Below are 16,292 nucleotides of genomic sequence, written 5' to 3' on the forward strand. Positions count from 1 at the left end.
GACCTCACGATTGAATGCAGTAATGTTCTATAGATGTTAGCCCCTGCTAATAGTGCACCTCCAGGATTTCTGCACAGAACACCTGCTTCCTGCTGTGCCTACCTCTGTTGGCAGGAAGCCTCCCCTGGAGTGAGGTTACCTTGCAGCCAAGTCCCCAACTACCCACTGAGGTGCTGTGCTCGCTTTTCTTCTTGAAAGGTACTATGGCTCCATCTGGCCACTATGTAGGGCCACAAATGAGAGGACTGTCCAGGGCAGCTAAGGCTGAACATATGTCTCTCAGCAAACCCAGTTCCTCTGGGTTGCTTGACAGAGCTGGCCCTTCCAGTTATAGGCACCCAGCTTCCTATGCAAAGCTGGGAAGAGCAATTTCTTTTACCTCAAATACACATCAGTGACTGGGAATTACCTTCACACCCTCCCACCCTGCACAAGACAAGATGGGAAGGCTGAGCTTAATAGAGACTCAAACAACAAGATTTAAATAAATAAGCTGTATTATCTGTACAAAAAAAATATAAATACAGTTTTGTGTTTTAGAGGAGGAAATGCCTCCTTCCACATTATTCAGCAACCTTAATAATCTTGTGGGGCTGCTGAGTCACAATTCACAGAACAAACAGTAAATGTACATTCATCTCATGCAAGGAGCACGCTACTTCCCACCCCGATACTAGGTCCTCCAGCTCAAACTGTAGCAATCCAACAGGTGGGGGTGGTGGTGCTGGAGGACACCTGCTATTTAGAAGATGTGAATATTGGCCACTGGTTTTCAATGGTATTGAACTAGAAATAGTCAATCACATTAGTAGTAGTAGTAGTATGGAACCTATCTTCATTCCATGCATAACTATTGTGTCACAAATGAGGCCCCTTCTATTGCCCCATCATCCCATGTTAGCTTTTACAAAGTAATCTGTACACAGTGAATGGGTCCAGAGTTAAACACCAGGTTCTATAAAAAATAGGAACAAGACAATATCATTACTGAGTTTACAGGAGCACAACTGCAGGAAGTTAATAAAAAGTCCCCCAAATATTTTGTTTTCTGGATGACAATGTACAATTATTAATATTGCACTTTTTATACAAGAAATCCTAATAAATATTCACAAAAGATATACATAGAAAACATTCTCTTTTATTTTAAATAAACTTGACACTGAATTTTAGTAACATGATTTTTTAGAGCCCATTTTTTTTTTTTTTTTGTGGTAAGGAAGAAAGACCCCTCTCCCCCACCCCCGACTTTAGTCATCATAGCTCACCTGAGGAGGACACAGCTAAATATTTTCTCTCTCCCCCCTTTTACTTCCAGGCTGGCTGAAAAATGCAGCCCTGATGTCAGTGGGCATTGGGTAAGTGGCATTTAACAAGAGTGTTTGTGAGGGGGACATTTGTTTATCTGAGGGGGTGCTGGCTGGCTGCCCCGCCCTTCTGTCCTGGCTACTACAAGTGGCCATTCACCGGGAAGTGGCCAACCTCGCTCCCCCAAAGCTGCTGCGCTGAATTAGCCACTTGCCAACACCGGTGTATATTCCTATAATAGCGTTTGTTGTGTGCAAGGAATGGGCTGAAAAACTTCGGAGGACTGTCATGGAAGCTTTAGTTATCCTTTGGCTTTGCCACCACACCCCTTGTGCACCCCAGTCTGCGGTATAAACAGGAGGGCAGTTCTCACTGTATGACAGGAGGGCTGCACCTGCCTGCTGTCGCGCCCCGAGTCCTGGAACGTGGTGGCCACTCTGACCCGATGCAGCAAAGTGATGCATTGTTTTTCACAATGTGACCCCCCGTTCCTTGTGCTGAAGTGGAGCAGCAAAGGTCATACAGGCAGATAACCCAGGTATTTATGCTATAAATGTCCCTGGCCCACATCAGCAGTTGGTTCTAGACCAGGGGACTCTTAATTTAGATAAAGAAGCCAGAGGTGGTCGGGCCCCACTGACTCCCTGGCTTTGCTGTGTGTACAGCTCACTGTGTGGGGACCCCCTGCACCCCGTGGAGGGCATGTACTTGTAGCACGGACACTTGGCACTCAGCCCGCCCCACTCACCTCCCCACTCCACCAAATCCTCAGGGTGCCCGGCTACTGCACTCCCACTGAGGAACTTGCACAGCTTTCTTTTTGCTTCTGTCTCCTTCCTTCCCTCCTATTCCATTATCTGCATCAGCGTGCACTTCAGGCCTACTTGGATGTCTCCTCCTTTATCCCTCTTTGTCTGCTTTGTGTCCTTGTCCTTTGCCCGTCCCCAGAAGAGCTGAGTTCTGCCTCAGCTTCAGCTTTTCCCCCTGGTCCTTCCCACACTGAGGGGCAGAGGAGGAGGCACACGCCTGCCTCAGCTGTGCCCTGCCAGGAGCGACCCGGTGGTGGTTGGCCAAAGTCTGCACTGATGCTTTACCATCCCTGCAGCGCCCCTGCCCTCCGGTCTCTCATCTGCTGTTAGCACTGGCTCCCTCCTATCCCGAGGCCCGTGACCCTCCTCCTAGGTCTCTGCAGGACCCCGGTTTGGGAGGGAGCCCGCTGTCTCTGACTCAAACTGCTCTGCAACCTCCTTTAGACCTCTGTCCTGTCCCGTCCCAACACTGTCCTCCAGCTAACTGAAAAAGACATGCTGAGGTCCTCAAGACTGGGGGAGGGGATAAAAAGGGGGGGGAATGGGATGAAGGTGTGTTTTGGGGGTGGGGGGGAGGGGGAAATAAATAAATAAAACGAAGAAAGCTTAAGTTCTGTCCAAGGTGGTTGTGTGAGTCCTCGGTGTGGCCAGGACAGAGCGCTTCCCCGGGCCTGTCTTCACGCTTTGCCACACGTTCCACAGCAGCGAGATTTGAACTGGCTGAGCTGGCAGAGTTTCAGCTGCTTCACCTTCTCGCAGTACCTGGTGGTGTCTCTGCACTCCACTGGGGAAGGAGAGGGATGAGGACAGGACATGTGAAACAGGTAATAGCTGTGGCTCCTCACTGCTTCCTGGGGCCTGTCTGTCGGACACTGACCATCGCTAGAGGTCAGCGGGCTTAGCCAGCCTGTGGGGTTAGCCTTGCTTGGGCAGAGCTTAGCCACTTCCCCCAGGCTGCCCACAGTGGGATCCACCAGCCTGTAGCTAGTGGCTGAATGATTGGCTGGCCCTGGGCCCACCCTTGCTGCCTTTCTGGTCGGTTGCTTCCTCCCTGATGCTACTTATCTTTTGCCTCTGTTGGGACCACTTCAGCCCTTAGGAAGGCTTGTCTCACTCCATGGTGACTTTTTTCCCCCTTTAATTTTGAGGAGACACCCAAGACTCACAGGACACCACCATGTGGCCCTGCTGACAGGCATCAAATTTATATCTACAGACCATGATTGCTGAGGAAGGCTGGCAGCTGTACAGAAGGAATGGGTTGGCCGCCTGTCCCTGGGAGTTCGTGGTAAGAGCCAAGCCTACCCACAGCTTATTGGGGGGCTTCTAGCCAATACCTTTCTGTTGTGTGAAGTCACCCGCTTTGTGGTACTAATATACAACCCAAGATAGTGGTGGAGGGTCAGGTAAGGCCTGGTGGGCACAGGGGAGATTTTGGATTAGACCCTAAGCACAACTGGGCACCGTGGCAGTGAGGGTGTTAAGCAGAAAGGACCATGATGACAACATGCAGCCCGGGGACCCCAAGCATTCGACTCCACAGAGATAGTCTCCTTCCTGTTCCAGGACCCACACCACTGTTCCAGGACCACAGCCTTCCTGCTCAGCACTCACACGGATTGCCAGGTACCCCAAAGGCCCCATATTCTTAGCCTTCACCCACACCCCTGCAGGGAACGAGCAGAACCCAGTGCTGATATGCATCAGCACCTTAAACGCTGCCTTGGACGTACAAGTCTACCTTCTGGAAATACATTTCCAAATATTTGCCTATCAAGTAACTAACAAAAGTTCAGTCCACCATCTGAGCTCTGGTAAAGACATCTGCATAAGATTAATGGACTTGAGCTTGAGAAACAGGGGGTAAAGTGTAGGGCTGCACAGGGGAGGTTCTCGCCCACTCCCCCCAAAGCTTGCTGTCTCTCCCTTCTTGGAAGGAAGCTCCCTTTCATAATCCCTGCAGGGGCTCCAGGGCTTTGGGCTGGGTCCCACTCAGCAGGCCTGTGCTATGCAGCCCTGAGACCCAGCCTCTGTGCACTCACCCACGGCTTCCCAAAAAGGTCTGTACAAAGAACCGAGGATCCGGCCAGGGGGTGCCAAGCAGGCAAGAAAACCAGAGAAGCCAGGAGCTGCTGCAGGGGTTAAGGTATGCTGTGGGCTGTTGGTGGTTGGGAGGGAGTCTGGGTGGGCCACCCCCTCCATGGTAGTTTAGCAAGCAAGTCCCCTCGAAATGGCTCCCAGGAGACCTAACTTCTCCCCTTTGAAGTACCTGCAAGGAAGGCCCAGAGACCTGAGACTTCTTTCCCTGCAAACTTTTGTTTTCTTGTATTCTCCACCTGAGCCTCTCTCTACTCCTTCCACTGTTGTGCCTTAGCAGAACATTGCAGAGTTGTAGTTCAGCATTGGCACAGATTAGATGGCTGTGAACATCTCTGATTAATAGAGTATCTGAACTACCCTCACTGAACACTGAGTGGGGTGAGCTCCTGACAGAGATGGATGAGCACCTCACAAGAGAGTAAGGACACCCCCCCTCCCCCTTGCAGAGAAAGCAATGGCTGTTACGGAGCAGCACTGGGAATCTGATGCTCAGTAAGGCCCTAATGGGGCAAAGCTTCACGGCAGCATTTCTTGATTTTCTCATTCTTTGTGGTCCTCCCTGTAGGAAAGCACCTCCAATTTACTTGGGGTCCAGAAGAAGAACAAATAGAGCCCCACTCACTGGGATGTAAATGCTGGTGATGGATGGAGGAAGACACAGAATTGAGGTTGTGAATGAGTATCAAGTCCCGAGGGCATGAGCTCCTGCAGTTCTGGTGAGTGCCTGTGGGGCTGGGAGGGAGGGGGCCAGCAGGGCCCTTAGAAGCCAGCAGTGGTGGGTGTGGGGCCGCCTGGGTGGAGGTGCTCTGTGTGCTTCTTCACTGTGAGCAGTGTTTTTTCTAGTAAGCTGGCCCTCAGGAATCCATGTTTAGTTGTCCCCTTGGGCACCAGCAAACTGCTGGACTGATCTAGCTATCTTTTGTGGCCTAGGCATGAGTATACAAATTAGTGCACACATGCATGCACCCCTCTGAAAAAACCCAACTCACAATCCTTGGGAAACCTGACCCAGTGCTTTCTGCTCAGGCTGGGTCTCAGGGACTGCTCTCAGCACCCGATGCCCCTTGGGAAATTTACAGAAGGTTCTTTGGGGTTGGAACGTACTGTTTTCACATGGAGTGATGTTGCAGCGCTGCCAGTTGGCGGGCCGGGGTCCCCAGGAGCACAAGTGCTCGGGCACGGCCTTGTTGGTACGGGCGTGCACGCACTCCACACGCCGGGATTGGAAGCCGTAGTTGCCACAGGTTGCTGTACACAGGGTCCACAGACTCACCCTCCAATGTACGCTGCAGGCCTCTGACCAGCAGTTCTGGGTACTCACAGGCCTGTAAGGAAAGAGTGGCAGGGTTAGGGTCTGCCTCTATTGGGGAAGGTCAGGGAGGCAGATGTGAAATAAGGCTGCAAGTCCAAGATGAGTAGCTGTTACTGAAGAGCTATGTGAACTCAGAAGGCCACTTCCTCTAACCGGGTCGCTTTTTTTTTTTTTTTTTTTTCTTTACAGTGTCAATGTCACTGCGTTACCTGAGAATGAGCTCTACCAAACAGAGCCTGGAGCTGGTCGTAGGGATTGGGGCCTTTGGAGGGAGCAGTGAACCCTTAGCCCAGGGGGACATCAACAGGAGGTATGATAGGGCTGGAGAGGAATAACAGGTTGAGGCCCATGGACAAGGGGTCTTATCTCAGCATATTTCTAGAGGGAGGTATATGGCTGGTGGGGCCCTTGAGGGGTTGTGGCCATTATGGAGACCACACCTCCTGCCTATCAGGGGCTCATTCAAGTCTCTTATGGCATCAGGTGTGGTGCTCCCTCACAGGAACAGCACCTTTTTGCACCTTTCATCCCCAGTACAGACAAGGCCAACTTGACCCATTTGGCAAGCACAAAGCCACTGGGAGTCTGGGAGGCTGGTGACCTTGGGAAAATGGAGGTGGAAGGGTTGGTTGGTGGAGGACATTTACTTTCTGTGCTGCTGACACAGGATCTGGGGACAGGAGCCCATGGCTTTCTCTTACCTCGGAAGGGCACTGCACTGCTCTGACGGTAAGGTGATGCCATCCCGTGTCTGGCAGAAGACTTGTCTGTGCTGCACAGCTAGGCGAGGCCCGATGCATGGGCCATTGCACTGGGAAAGAGAAAAAGGTGGCACACGTGAGGGGAGGCTGCATGGCACGCAGGATGCTGTACCTTGTTTGAGGCCCTCAGCTCACCCACTTTGCTCCTCTTTGGGCCAACTAAAGGTCATTCACTAGCATGCTTTCCTGCCTTTGTGTCACAGTTGATGGCTAGCTCTCCTGTGGTCTGAGAACCGAACATTCTACTAGCAAATGGCTAATGGTGGCATTCATCAATTAGGGGTTGCCAACCCCTTCCCAGATTTACTACAGGAAAGGTGTTTTTGGCAAAATGTGCTGCTAAACTTTAGAGCTAAAGACCTCTAAGTAAGTCTCATTTCATCCAAGTAACTGAGACCATCATTTCTTTCCTTTCTTTGGCTTCATTTTCCCCAGGTTAAACCCAGGATGGTTGAATAAAACTAGACATAGGTATGTATAGGGTGTCCCCGCTCATATTCTTTAGCTATGTTCTCCTGGAGATTAAGCTTTCCCCATGGCAGAACCAGAAAAAATAAGTTCTATCAGAAGAAATACACTTAACAACAATGGTGTCTGTAAAATACAAAAGCAGCAGGCCCTGAGTCAAGAGTAAGAGGACAAACATTCCTTGAAGGCTCTTATCTTGGGGGGCAGGGATAGAGAGGGTCTTTGGACTCCTAGGGTCCACAGTGGGCCATTAACCTTTAAAATTATAAGCAGGAATGTTGTGCTCATTGACATTTTTTTCTAGCAAGAAGCTCCAGCTTTCAGAAGATGCTCAAAGGACCTCAAAGATTAAGAACTACCCAAGGAGAAGGAGTTAAGGTAAAAGTAGCCCACTTAAATCAGGCAACTATGCCTAAAGTCTGTGATGGCTCCTTCTGCTATGGTCTAGTAAATCAAAGTCTTGTCAACCTCATATTTTGACCAAGTGATGCCGTCTAAAGATGTGAACTTGGAAGATAGGGCCAGGCTCTGAAAGGTCCAGTGTGACACTGTTGTTCACAAAGACAGAGGTGGGGAAAATGCCCCCTGACTTCAACAAGTGGGAGTTCTTTTTTAAATTTGTAATAAAATATACATAACACTTTACTATATCAAGTGTAGGATCCAGTGGCATTGTTCTCCTCAAACTTTGGAGGTTTTCACCCTTATTTCTTCTTCTAATTTTTCTCTACAATTCTTCTGTTTCATTCTTGAAACTTGGTTAAATGTTATATTTTCAGGTTTTCTGTTTTGCCTGCTTAAATCTGTTCTTGAACTCCTCTCAATTCAAGATACGTATTTCTCAGCTCCTACATTTCTGCTTGGCTTATTTCTATCACATTTTACTCACATTGTTTAGTTATTTATCCATGTTTTCCTTGAACTCTTTGAGCATATTTAAGACAGTTGTTTTAAAGCTTATTCTTTAAAACATGTCTGAGGTTGTATTTCTTCAGGGATGATCTTTGCCATTGTTTTTTAAAAAATTAGGTATTTAAGGAAACAGACATCCCTCACAGTCTCCTGTATATCATTTCTATGCCTGGGCATGCTTTGAATCTAGGGATCAGCCTGAGGTGAAAGCTTGAAGGTTTCTCAGATCTTTTATAAATGTCTTGTCTCAGCATCTGACTTTCTCAATTCCCCTATCCACTTGGCACATGTGAATGTCTTCTGTTCTGAGAGGGGATCACCCAAGGTTACCCTCAGGACCTTCACCGGTCTATTGTATGTCTCCATCTGTAATCTCTTGCCTGCAGGTTTGTACTTCCCTTGTAGCTTTCACATGTCATGGTTGCTGCTTTTCCATATTTGATATCTAAAATAGGCAAGAAGAGCATTTCTTCAGGTAGTCCCCTGATAGGTTAGAACACTGCTAAAAGGGTCATCTTTTCTCTCAACAGATTTATGGAAGGCAATGGGCTACCCTCACTTTCAGACCAAGACAGCGCCATGCTGGATCGGGCGGTAGGGAACTGTTTTGATGTTGGCTTTTTTCCTTGGCTGCTATAGACATCTGACTGTTTTTCAGAGCTCTTATAAGTCAGCCAGTTTCTGGTTGTGTTTTCATGTTTCTATAGTAGAATAAGGACCTAGAGTTTCTAGTCTGACATTTTGCTCTTGACAAGAAGTGAGAATTCTTGAAGGAATAATGTGTCTCCAGCAGCTCTATCTTCTCAAATCTCATTTGTTACTGTCTATTGCTTGTTTGGTTTCAGTGCCAATTATCATACTGAAACTGCTCTTCACAGGGAGAGTGATTGGTTAGTTCCATGGCCAATGCTTACTCTATTTTTTTTTATTTAATGCCCTTGACTCTTTCTTCTGGAATGACTTTTCTGTGAATATACTTTCTCTATTTTTTCTTACTCATGACATTATCTTCTCTTTCCTCTTTACCACAATTTAATTAGTGTTCCCCAGGGCTCTGCCCTGTACCTTTTCCTCATGTCAAGCTTTTCCTCCCCTAGGGTGACATTACTCATGACTCTTAGCCACCACTTGCCTACTGAGGATTATCAAATTGATAACATCTAGCCAGTTTTCTTTCAGATCTATATATCCAACTTCTGTCTACCTCACAAACACATCATACTAAAGATCTTCCAAACAATTTCCTATTGTCCTGATTCACCCTGATTGTTTTCTGCATTTCTATCCAGTCATTCAATCCATAAACCTAAGACATGTTAGCTTCCTGATAGCCAGAGGGTCACTGGAGCCATATGAATCACATCTTTATAATGATATCAATGTCACCCTATTTATTTCCATTGTCCAGTGCCTTCATTCTAATCAGTATAATTTATCACCTGGACTGTTCCTCTTTGTCCAGTCCTGGACAAAATAGAGTCCCAAATTCACTTAACTATACTGCTGACAGAATAATCTGATCATGACACTCCTGCTTAACAAACTTTCGGTGCTCCTACCCACCTGTCACAACTAACGTGAGATTCATAATATTAGCCACACACCTTATTCAACATACAATCCTCCTCATGATCTCACACCTGTTTTCCAGTTCACATTTCTATTTACCTTTCCTGAAAACATTCTGGGGCTCCTTTTGCCTTCATTTCTTCACATATATTTTTATGGAACACATCCCCCATCCAAGACAGATGCCTCATAAATGTATTTTGGCTTAAAAGAGGAAAGCTTAATTATTACATGAAGTCAGGTTGTTAGAACTGAGAAAGTGATTTTAGTTCTTAGACAATAATCATTATGTTTTTTGTAAATTTCAAAGAGGTAGGCAGATGGAGGAGTGGATATTTGCATAACACTGTTCCAAAAGGATTTCTTTGTCAGAAATCATTACCAATCTCACAGGAATGTGGATGTTCAGGGAGCATCTACAGATTGAAACGCATTTCAGTAATATCACCAGAAGAGCAATATGAACAGGATTGGGAGAGCAAGCAGTTCCCTATAGTTTGAGATTTTTAGAAAACTGAGCATGCAAAGTGCTATCCAGACCTGTCATATAAGAATTTGCATTTTTCATAAGATCTGCTGGTTATTCATCTTAAAGCTTGAATGACCTCACTAATATGGTAGAGAAATATCACTCACGTGTGCAGAGATCTGTTCCCAATGGTAATTTTTCACACTGCCAGGTCTTAAGGGCAATGCACTGAATGAGAGCTATCAGAAGTGGACTTTTCCAGGTAAAAGAAAAATGAGCTCATGTCTTTTTATGGAACACAAACATTATGTCAAAGGAAATTAGGGGTGGGGGGGTTGTAAGAGGTGCCAGAAATCGATCAATGAGTACTCATCGATCAGTTCTGTGCACCAGGGATACAAATGACTTAAGCACTGCAAGTGAACTCTGTGACTACATTTCTCCCAAGTGACATTTGTTCTTCACTACAGGTGGCCACAATATTTTTACTTAATAAGAAGTTTGGAGGATTATGAATGCAGCAATATGAAGACAGCTAGTTCTAGCACATTTTGAGTTGCTTAACTGTCCAATAACTTTCAGTCACATTAGTTCATGCAGTACTACAAAGAATTAAGAGCTCTGTGGTTGTTTTGGAGTTTCCCTGATATCCAAGCCTAATTGTATGGTCCACATATGGGTCAATTAGAAACTATTTCTGACCAATCAGAGTGGTAATCCTGTTAGTGCCAATTTCTAGCAAACCATAGCTGTTACTACATAGTTGGTGGGTACCAGTCGAGTATCAGCTCTAGCAGGTTTTGAATGCAAATTTTGGGAGAAAGAGTATAGATGACTATTATTGGCCACACTGGATTTTTTTGAATGCTGTCCTCCCCAAAACAATAGAAGGGGTGATCACATGAGTAGGACAATGGTTCTTTGCCTTACCTACCAACACTGGGGAAAACCTAGACTTCTAACTTGATCAAACTTGGTCAAGAAATGATGAGCTCCTGTCATGATCTCTGGTATTGTTAAAATTTGCTGTTCTCCATGGAGAATATTCAGTTTGTGCTGATCTTTTTTTTTTTAAAGATTTATTTTATTATACAAGAACTGGGGTAAAGGCCAGATTCGTAGGAGGATGAGAGGATTCTCCAGAGACAGAGCAGGGAACAGAACAGGCAGACTGACTGAAATACACTGCTGAGGGGAGCAGCAGGTGAAACAGGAGAGGTCTGCTGTGCCATGTGGGACCCGCGCTGCAGACACAGCGCAGCGCTCAACCACCTGCGACACCAGGGGAGGCCCCTGATCTTTCTTTTGAGTAAGTACTAAAACAAAATTTCCTCTCCAAATAGTCATTACAAATCTTCCTATTAAAGAGACAAGTACAAAATGGAATTATTTGTATCACCATGTTACCTGAGACTGAATACCTAAATTGATTAATTAGCATTGCCTCCTCTGCCAGGTGTGTACTCTTAAACTAGTCAATCTGGAATTACCTGTCAGCACTAGATTTATAATATCCCCTAAAAGGTGACCTTGCCACAAACCACCTAATCTCTCCTTGTCCCACACATTTTTGCCTATAAAAGCCCTTCAATTTGCACAGCTTTAGAGTTTAGCTATAAACTTTAGAGTTTAGTTTTCTATGTGGCTAGTTGAGATGCTGCCCTGTTAATGAATTGTTGAATAAAACTAAAAATCTTTAAAATATTCTCACTTGAACTTTTCCAACAGATTTGGTGGTAGCAATGGATCTGAAGAAACTTCTCACAGCATTGGGGACTAGAGGAAACACTGTCATTGTTCTTTCCAACCCTTTGGGTTTCCCACCTTGTTATTTCTAGAAGATGTGGGTAAGTTCCTTTTCATTCTGAATTGAAGTACCATTGCATTATTGTAAATCAGGATCTATAAATACTGCCTCAAGTTCACCACTAAAAGTCAAATTCTGCCCTTCAGTATACAATTGAAAACTTTTACTTAATTCCTTTTTCCTTTTGGGTAACCACTGATTTATAATCTGGTCTAATAGTCTAAAATTATTCCATTTTGTCTTTAATTTTCTCACTCACTTATTTCACTAATCATAATAACCGCTAGTTCATCCATGTTGTAAATAGGATTTAATCCTTTTTATAGCTGAAGAGTATTTCACTGTGTATATATACAACCACCTTTTATCCAGTCATTTGTTGATGGATACTTCGGTTGTTTCCAACTCTCGACTGTCATAATGCTGCAGTGAACAGAGTGGGGCATATACCTTTTTTTTGAATGGGTTTTTTTTTTTTTTTTTTTGGTAAATACCCAGAGTAGATAACTGGATCAATTGGAATTTCTAACATTTTAAGAAATGTCTATCTTGCTTTCCAAAGTGGATGCACCAATTTAACTTCCCACCAACAGCATACTAGTACTAAGGTTACCTTCTATCCACATTCTCTCCAACACTTGTTTTTTGGATAGTTGTGAGGTGTTTCATCATCATTGTTTTGGTTTCCATTTTCATAATAATAAAAGATGATAAATATCTTTTCATGTGCTTGTAGGTCATCTGTATGACTTCTTTGGAGAAGTGTTTTTTTTAGATCCTCTGTTCATTTTTAAATAGGGTTGTTTAGTTTTGACTTCTTTATATATTTGGGTATCAAGCCTTTTTCTCTTACCTTTGCAGTCTAATCACCATAAGCACCTCTGAGGTTGATGTTAAAGAGTGTGATGCCTATGTTTTCTTGTCTGCATCTTTAATCCATTTTTAATAAATTTTTTTGAATGGTGTGATAAAACCTACTTTCATGTGATTATCCAGTTTTCCCACACTATTTATTGAAGACACTCTCCTGCTTCATTATAAGTTCTTGGCTCCTTTTTTGTGAATTAAATGTTCATGTTTGTAGTTTTATTTGTGGGCTCTAACTTCTATCCCCCTGATCTGTTTGCTTTGTAGTATATTGTGACATCAGGGGGTGTGATAACCCCATTTTTGTTTTTCACAGGAGTGCTTTTGTAGCTCCAAGTACATTTCATGCTTTTTTGGGGGTTCTATTTCTGTTAAAAATACTGCTGGGATTGAACTGAATTTCTATGTTCCTTTAGGTAACACAGCTATTTTTTAACAAAGTTGCCTCTTCCAGTCCATGAGCGTGGAATGCCTTTCTAGTTCCATGAACAATGTTGTACAGGTTTCAGTGTACAAATCTTTTGCCTGTTTGGTTAAATTTATTCCGTGATACATAATTCTTTTTGATATGATTGAAAATGGGATTATTTCCTGATTTCTCTTTCAGCTAGATCATTTTTAAAGTGATAAGCGATAAAATTAACATGCAGAAATCTGTTGTTTCTATAAAAGGTATTAGAATAAACATAGTCTTTGGGATTTTCCATGTATATTATTGGATCATCTGCAAATAGTGATGGTTTTATTCTTTCCTTTCCAATTTGGATAACTGTGATGTCCTTTTTTTTTTGGGTCTAATTTCTCTTTTTAGGACTTCCAACAAAATTTTGAGTAGTATTGGTGAGAGTGAATATCCTGATCTGTACTAGAGAAAAAAAAATTGTTTCTTGCTAAGATCAGGTACAAGACAAGTCACTTTTACCATTACTACCTAACATAGTATTGGAAGTCCTCCGTAGAGCAACTAGGCAAGAGAAAGGTATGGAAGGAAGACATAAAACTAGCACTATTTCCAGGTAACATGATAATATATGTAAAAAACCCTAAGGACTCCATTAAAAATAACTTAGAAACAAATTATTACAGTAAAGTGGCAAGCTACAAAATAGTTACTATATGCAAATAAAATAAGGAGAAAGAAACCAATCCCATTTCCTATTGTATCAAAAGGTTTAAATACCTAGGAGTAAAACTAACAGAAGAGGTGAAGGGCATATACAGTGAACACTGTAAGACATCGTTAAAATAGAAAATGATAAATATATTCCCTGCTCATGAACTGGGAGTATCAACATTGTTGAAAATGGCCATTTTATTGAAATCAATATACCTATACAATGCAATCCTGACAAAAAGAGGAGAGGCATCACATTCCAAGACTTCACATTATACTATGACAGTATACACACAGGCTAATGGAATAGAATTAAGAGCCCAGAAATAAGCCTACACTTAGATTACCTGTATAGGTAAGACAAAGGAGCCAAGAGTCTATGAAGAATGGTTCTATGATGAAGGGTTCTTAAACAAATGGTGTTGAAAAAACTGAACAGTTACATGAAATTAACCTATACTATTCTCACACCCTACATAAAATGAAACTATTCAACACATAGAAGTAAACAAAGGCAATATACCTCATGGTATTGCTAAAGGGATGTCACTGGGGGCTCGACTCCAATAGCAAAAATAAACATGGGGACTACATCAAACTAAAAAGCTTCTGCACTGCAAAGAAACTATCTTTAAAAGATCTACAAAGAACTCTTACTAGACACTTCTCCAAAGAAGCCATACAGATACCCAACAGACACATGAAAAAAATGTTTTGCCTCACTTAACAGGGAAATGCAAATGAAAACCACAATGTTATACTTACCTTACACCTGAGAATGGCCTACATCAAAAAGAACAGAAACAATAAGTATAGTGAGGGTGTAGAGAAAAAGAAACCCTTGTATACTGGTGGTAGGAATGTAGATTGGTCCAGTCCCTATGGAAAGCAGTGTGGCAGTTTCTCAACATAGTAAGAATTGATTTACCATATGATTCAGCAATTCCCATTTCTAGATGTTTACATGAAAAATGCAAAAACACAAATTCAAAGGGATATATGCACACCTGTGTTCATTGCAGCACTTTTACAATAGCCAAGTTATGGAAATAGGCTAAGTGCCCAACAACAGATGAGTGGCTATGTGTATATATGTTATTTATATTATACTTCTTAATCCTATATATATATATATATGCACACAGTGGAATTCTATGTAGCTATAAAAAATGAATTTTTACCATTTGCAACAATACGGATGGAACTGGAGGAATTATGCTAAGATACACCAAAAGGAGAAAGATCAGATGGTTTCACTGATATGTGGAATATAGAAAGACAAAATCAAACCCAAAACAAATTTAGAAATTTGACTATAAAATTGAGGTTACCAGAGGGAAAGAGGGAGGAAGCCTATGGGTATCTTGTGCTAACACACATCTGTGGTGGAATGAACCTATATTATCAATCATACAGTATTGTAAACCAATCTTACCTCAATAAAAAAGTTTTTAAAAAAGTGAATGCAAAGAAAGTCACAATTTATGAGTGCCACACAGAGGTAAGGTATCAACAGAATAATGTAAGAACTTCAGAAAGTCAGGGAATGACACTAGTACCTTGAGTTTTAATCACATCCTTAGTTAAGGTTAATGTGTGATCAAAAAGGTGGGGGGAATGGTTAGTAAAGACAATAGGGTTAAAATGGAGTCAAGTGTGTTAAGCCCCCCATTGCCAGCATAGACTAAATACAAACCTAACTTGTTTTAGGCCCTCTCAGGAACATAATCTCAGTCAATCTGGAATTACCTGTTCAGCACTAGACCCCAGCCATCCCCTCAAAGGAGATCTTGCCACAAGCTACCTGCCACCCTTTTCTACCTATGAAAGCTTTTCGTTTTCTATATATGTTACCAGATTCACAAGTTGTTGAGCTTTAGGATCTTCACAATTTATTCAACTGGCTTTTGTTTTTATTTTTATACAAGAACTGGGGTATAGGCCAGAGGCACGAGAGGGTGAGAGAATTAACCAGAGACAGAGCTGGGAATAGAATAAGCAGAATGACAAAATACACTGCTGTCTGAGGTGAGCAGCGGGTGTGATAGGAGAGGCTGCCTCACCAGGTGGGAATCTCCCTGGCCAGCCAGGAATCGAACCCATGCTGCAGAGTCTGTGGACAGCTTCACAGTGCTGTACTACTGTGAGGGGAGGCCCGCTTTTGATTTTTAATACTCTATCCAGAAGAAGCCCCATCCTTACTGGGCTCAGATGAACCACTGTTTCTGTTGTCCATTAAGCTAATCCGGGCCTCTTTTGGTTAATGTTGGGCAGAGAATTGAGGAAGGGGATGGTGGTTTCTAATGGAAACCACTTCATCTGGGAAGTTTCTAAAAGTTGCCCTATGCCTGCATCCAACCTCCACTGACACCAACAACTGATGAGGGTGTAGCCTTTCATTGATCTTTTAAAGAAGTTCCTCTGGTAACTAACTGTGCAACCCAGCTGAGAACCTGTGACCCAGAAAAGCACTGCAGTACCAGGTGGATGTCGCCAGAACTTTAAATCATCAGCCCCAGCACTGCCAGTGAGAGGATGATCTTACAGAAACTGAGTCTAAGGGAGCTCTTAGAGGGTCAGATGATGATCTGAGAACAGGAAAACCTCAAGGTGGAGAGAATTCAAGAGGAAAAGTGCAAGTATCAGAGAAGGGTTAGGGTGAGAAAATTACGAAAAGCTCCGGGCTTTAGGAAGGATACTAGGTAGGTTTGTGGATTGACAGGTAGGAATGTGAATGTTTGGTCATCACAAAGGATGTGGCAAAGCTGGCATTTTTACCTCCTACTGAGGCAGCAT

At 43.5% G+C, this 16,292-nt stretch overlaps 1 protein-coding gene across 5 annotated transcripts in view; it reads right to left on the reverse strand.

Annotated features, from left to right (window-relative positions):
- Window positions 1–489: 489 nt before the first annotated feature.
- ADAMTSL1 (ADAMTS like 1) overlaps window positions 490–16,292 on the reverse strand; it is an 861,052-nt gene continuing 845,249 nt past the window's right edge. For all 5 annotated transcript variants that reach the window (XM_054689145.1, XM_054689144.1, XM_054689147.1 and 2 more), the window contains 3 exons: window positions 6,231–6,340; window positions 5,322–5,542; window positions 490–2,901 (listed from right to left, as the gene is read on the reverse strand). In XM_054689145.1, coding sequence (XP_054545120.1) covers window positions 2,795–2,901; window positions 5,322–5,542; window positions 6,231–6,340 — 438 coding nt within the window. In that variant the 3' untranslated portion in view covers window positions 490–2,794. The remainder of the gene's footprint in view (window positions 2,902–5,321; window positions 5,543–6,230; window positions 6,341–16,292) is intronic.

Source organism: Talpa occidentalis, unplaced genomic scaffold (assembly GCF_014898055.3).
Source record: "Talpa occidentalis isolate TD23 unplaced genomic scaffold, MPIMG_talOcc4v2.1 talOcc4.7, whole genome shotgun sequence".
In the NCBI taxonomy this organism is placed as follows: domain Eukaryota; kingdom Metazoa; phylum Chordata; class Mammalia; order Eulipotyphla; family Talpidae; genus Talpa; species Talpa occidentalis.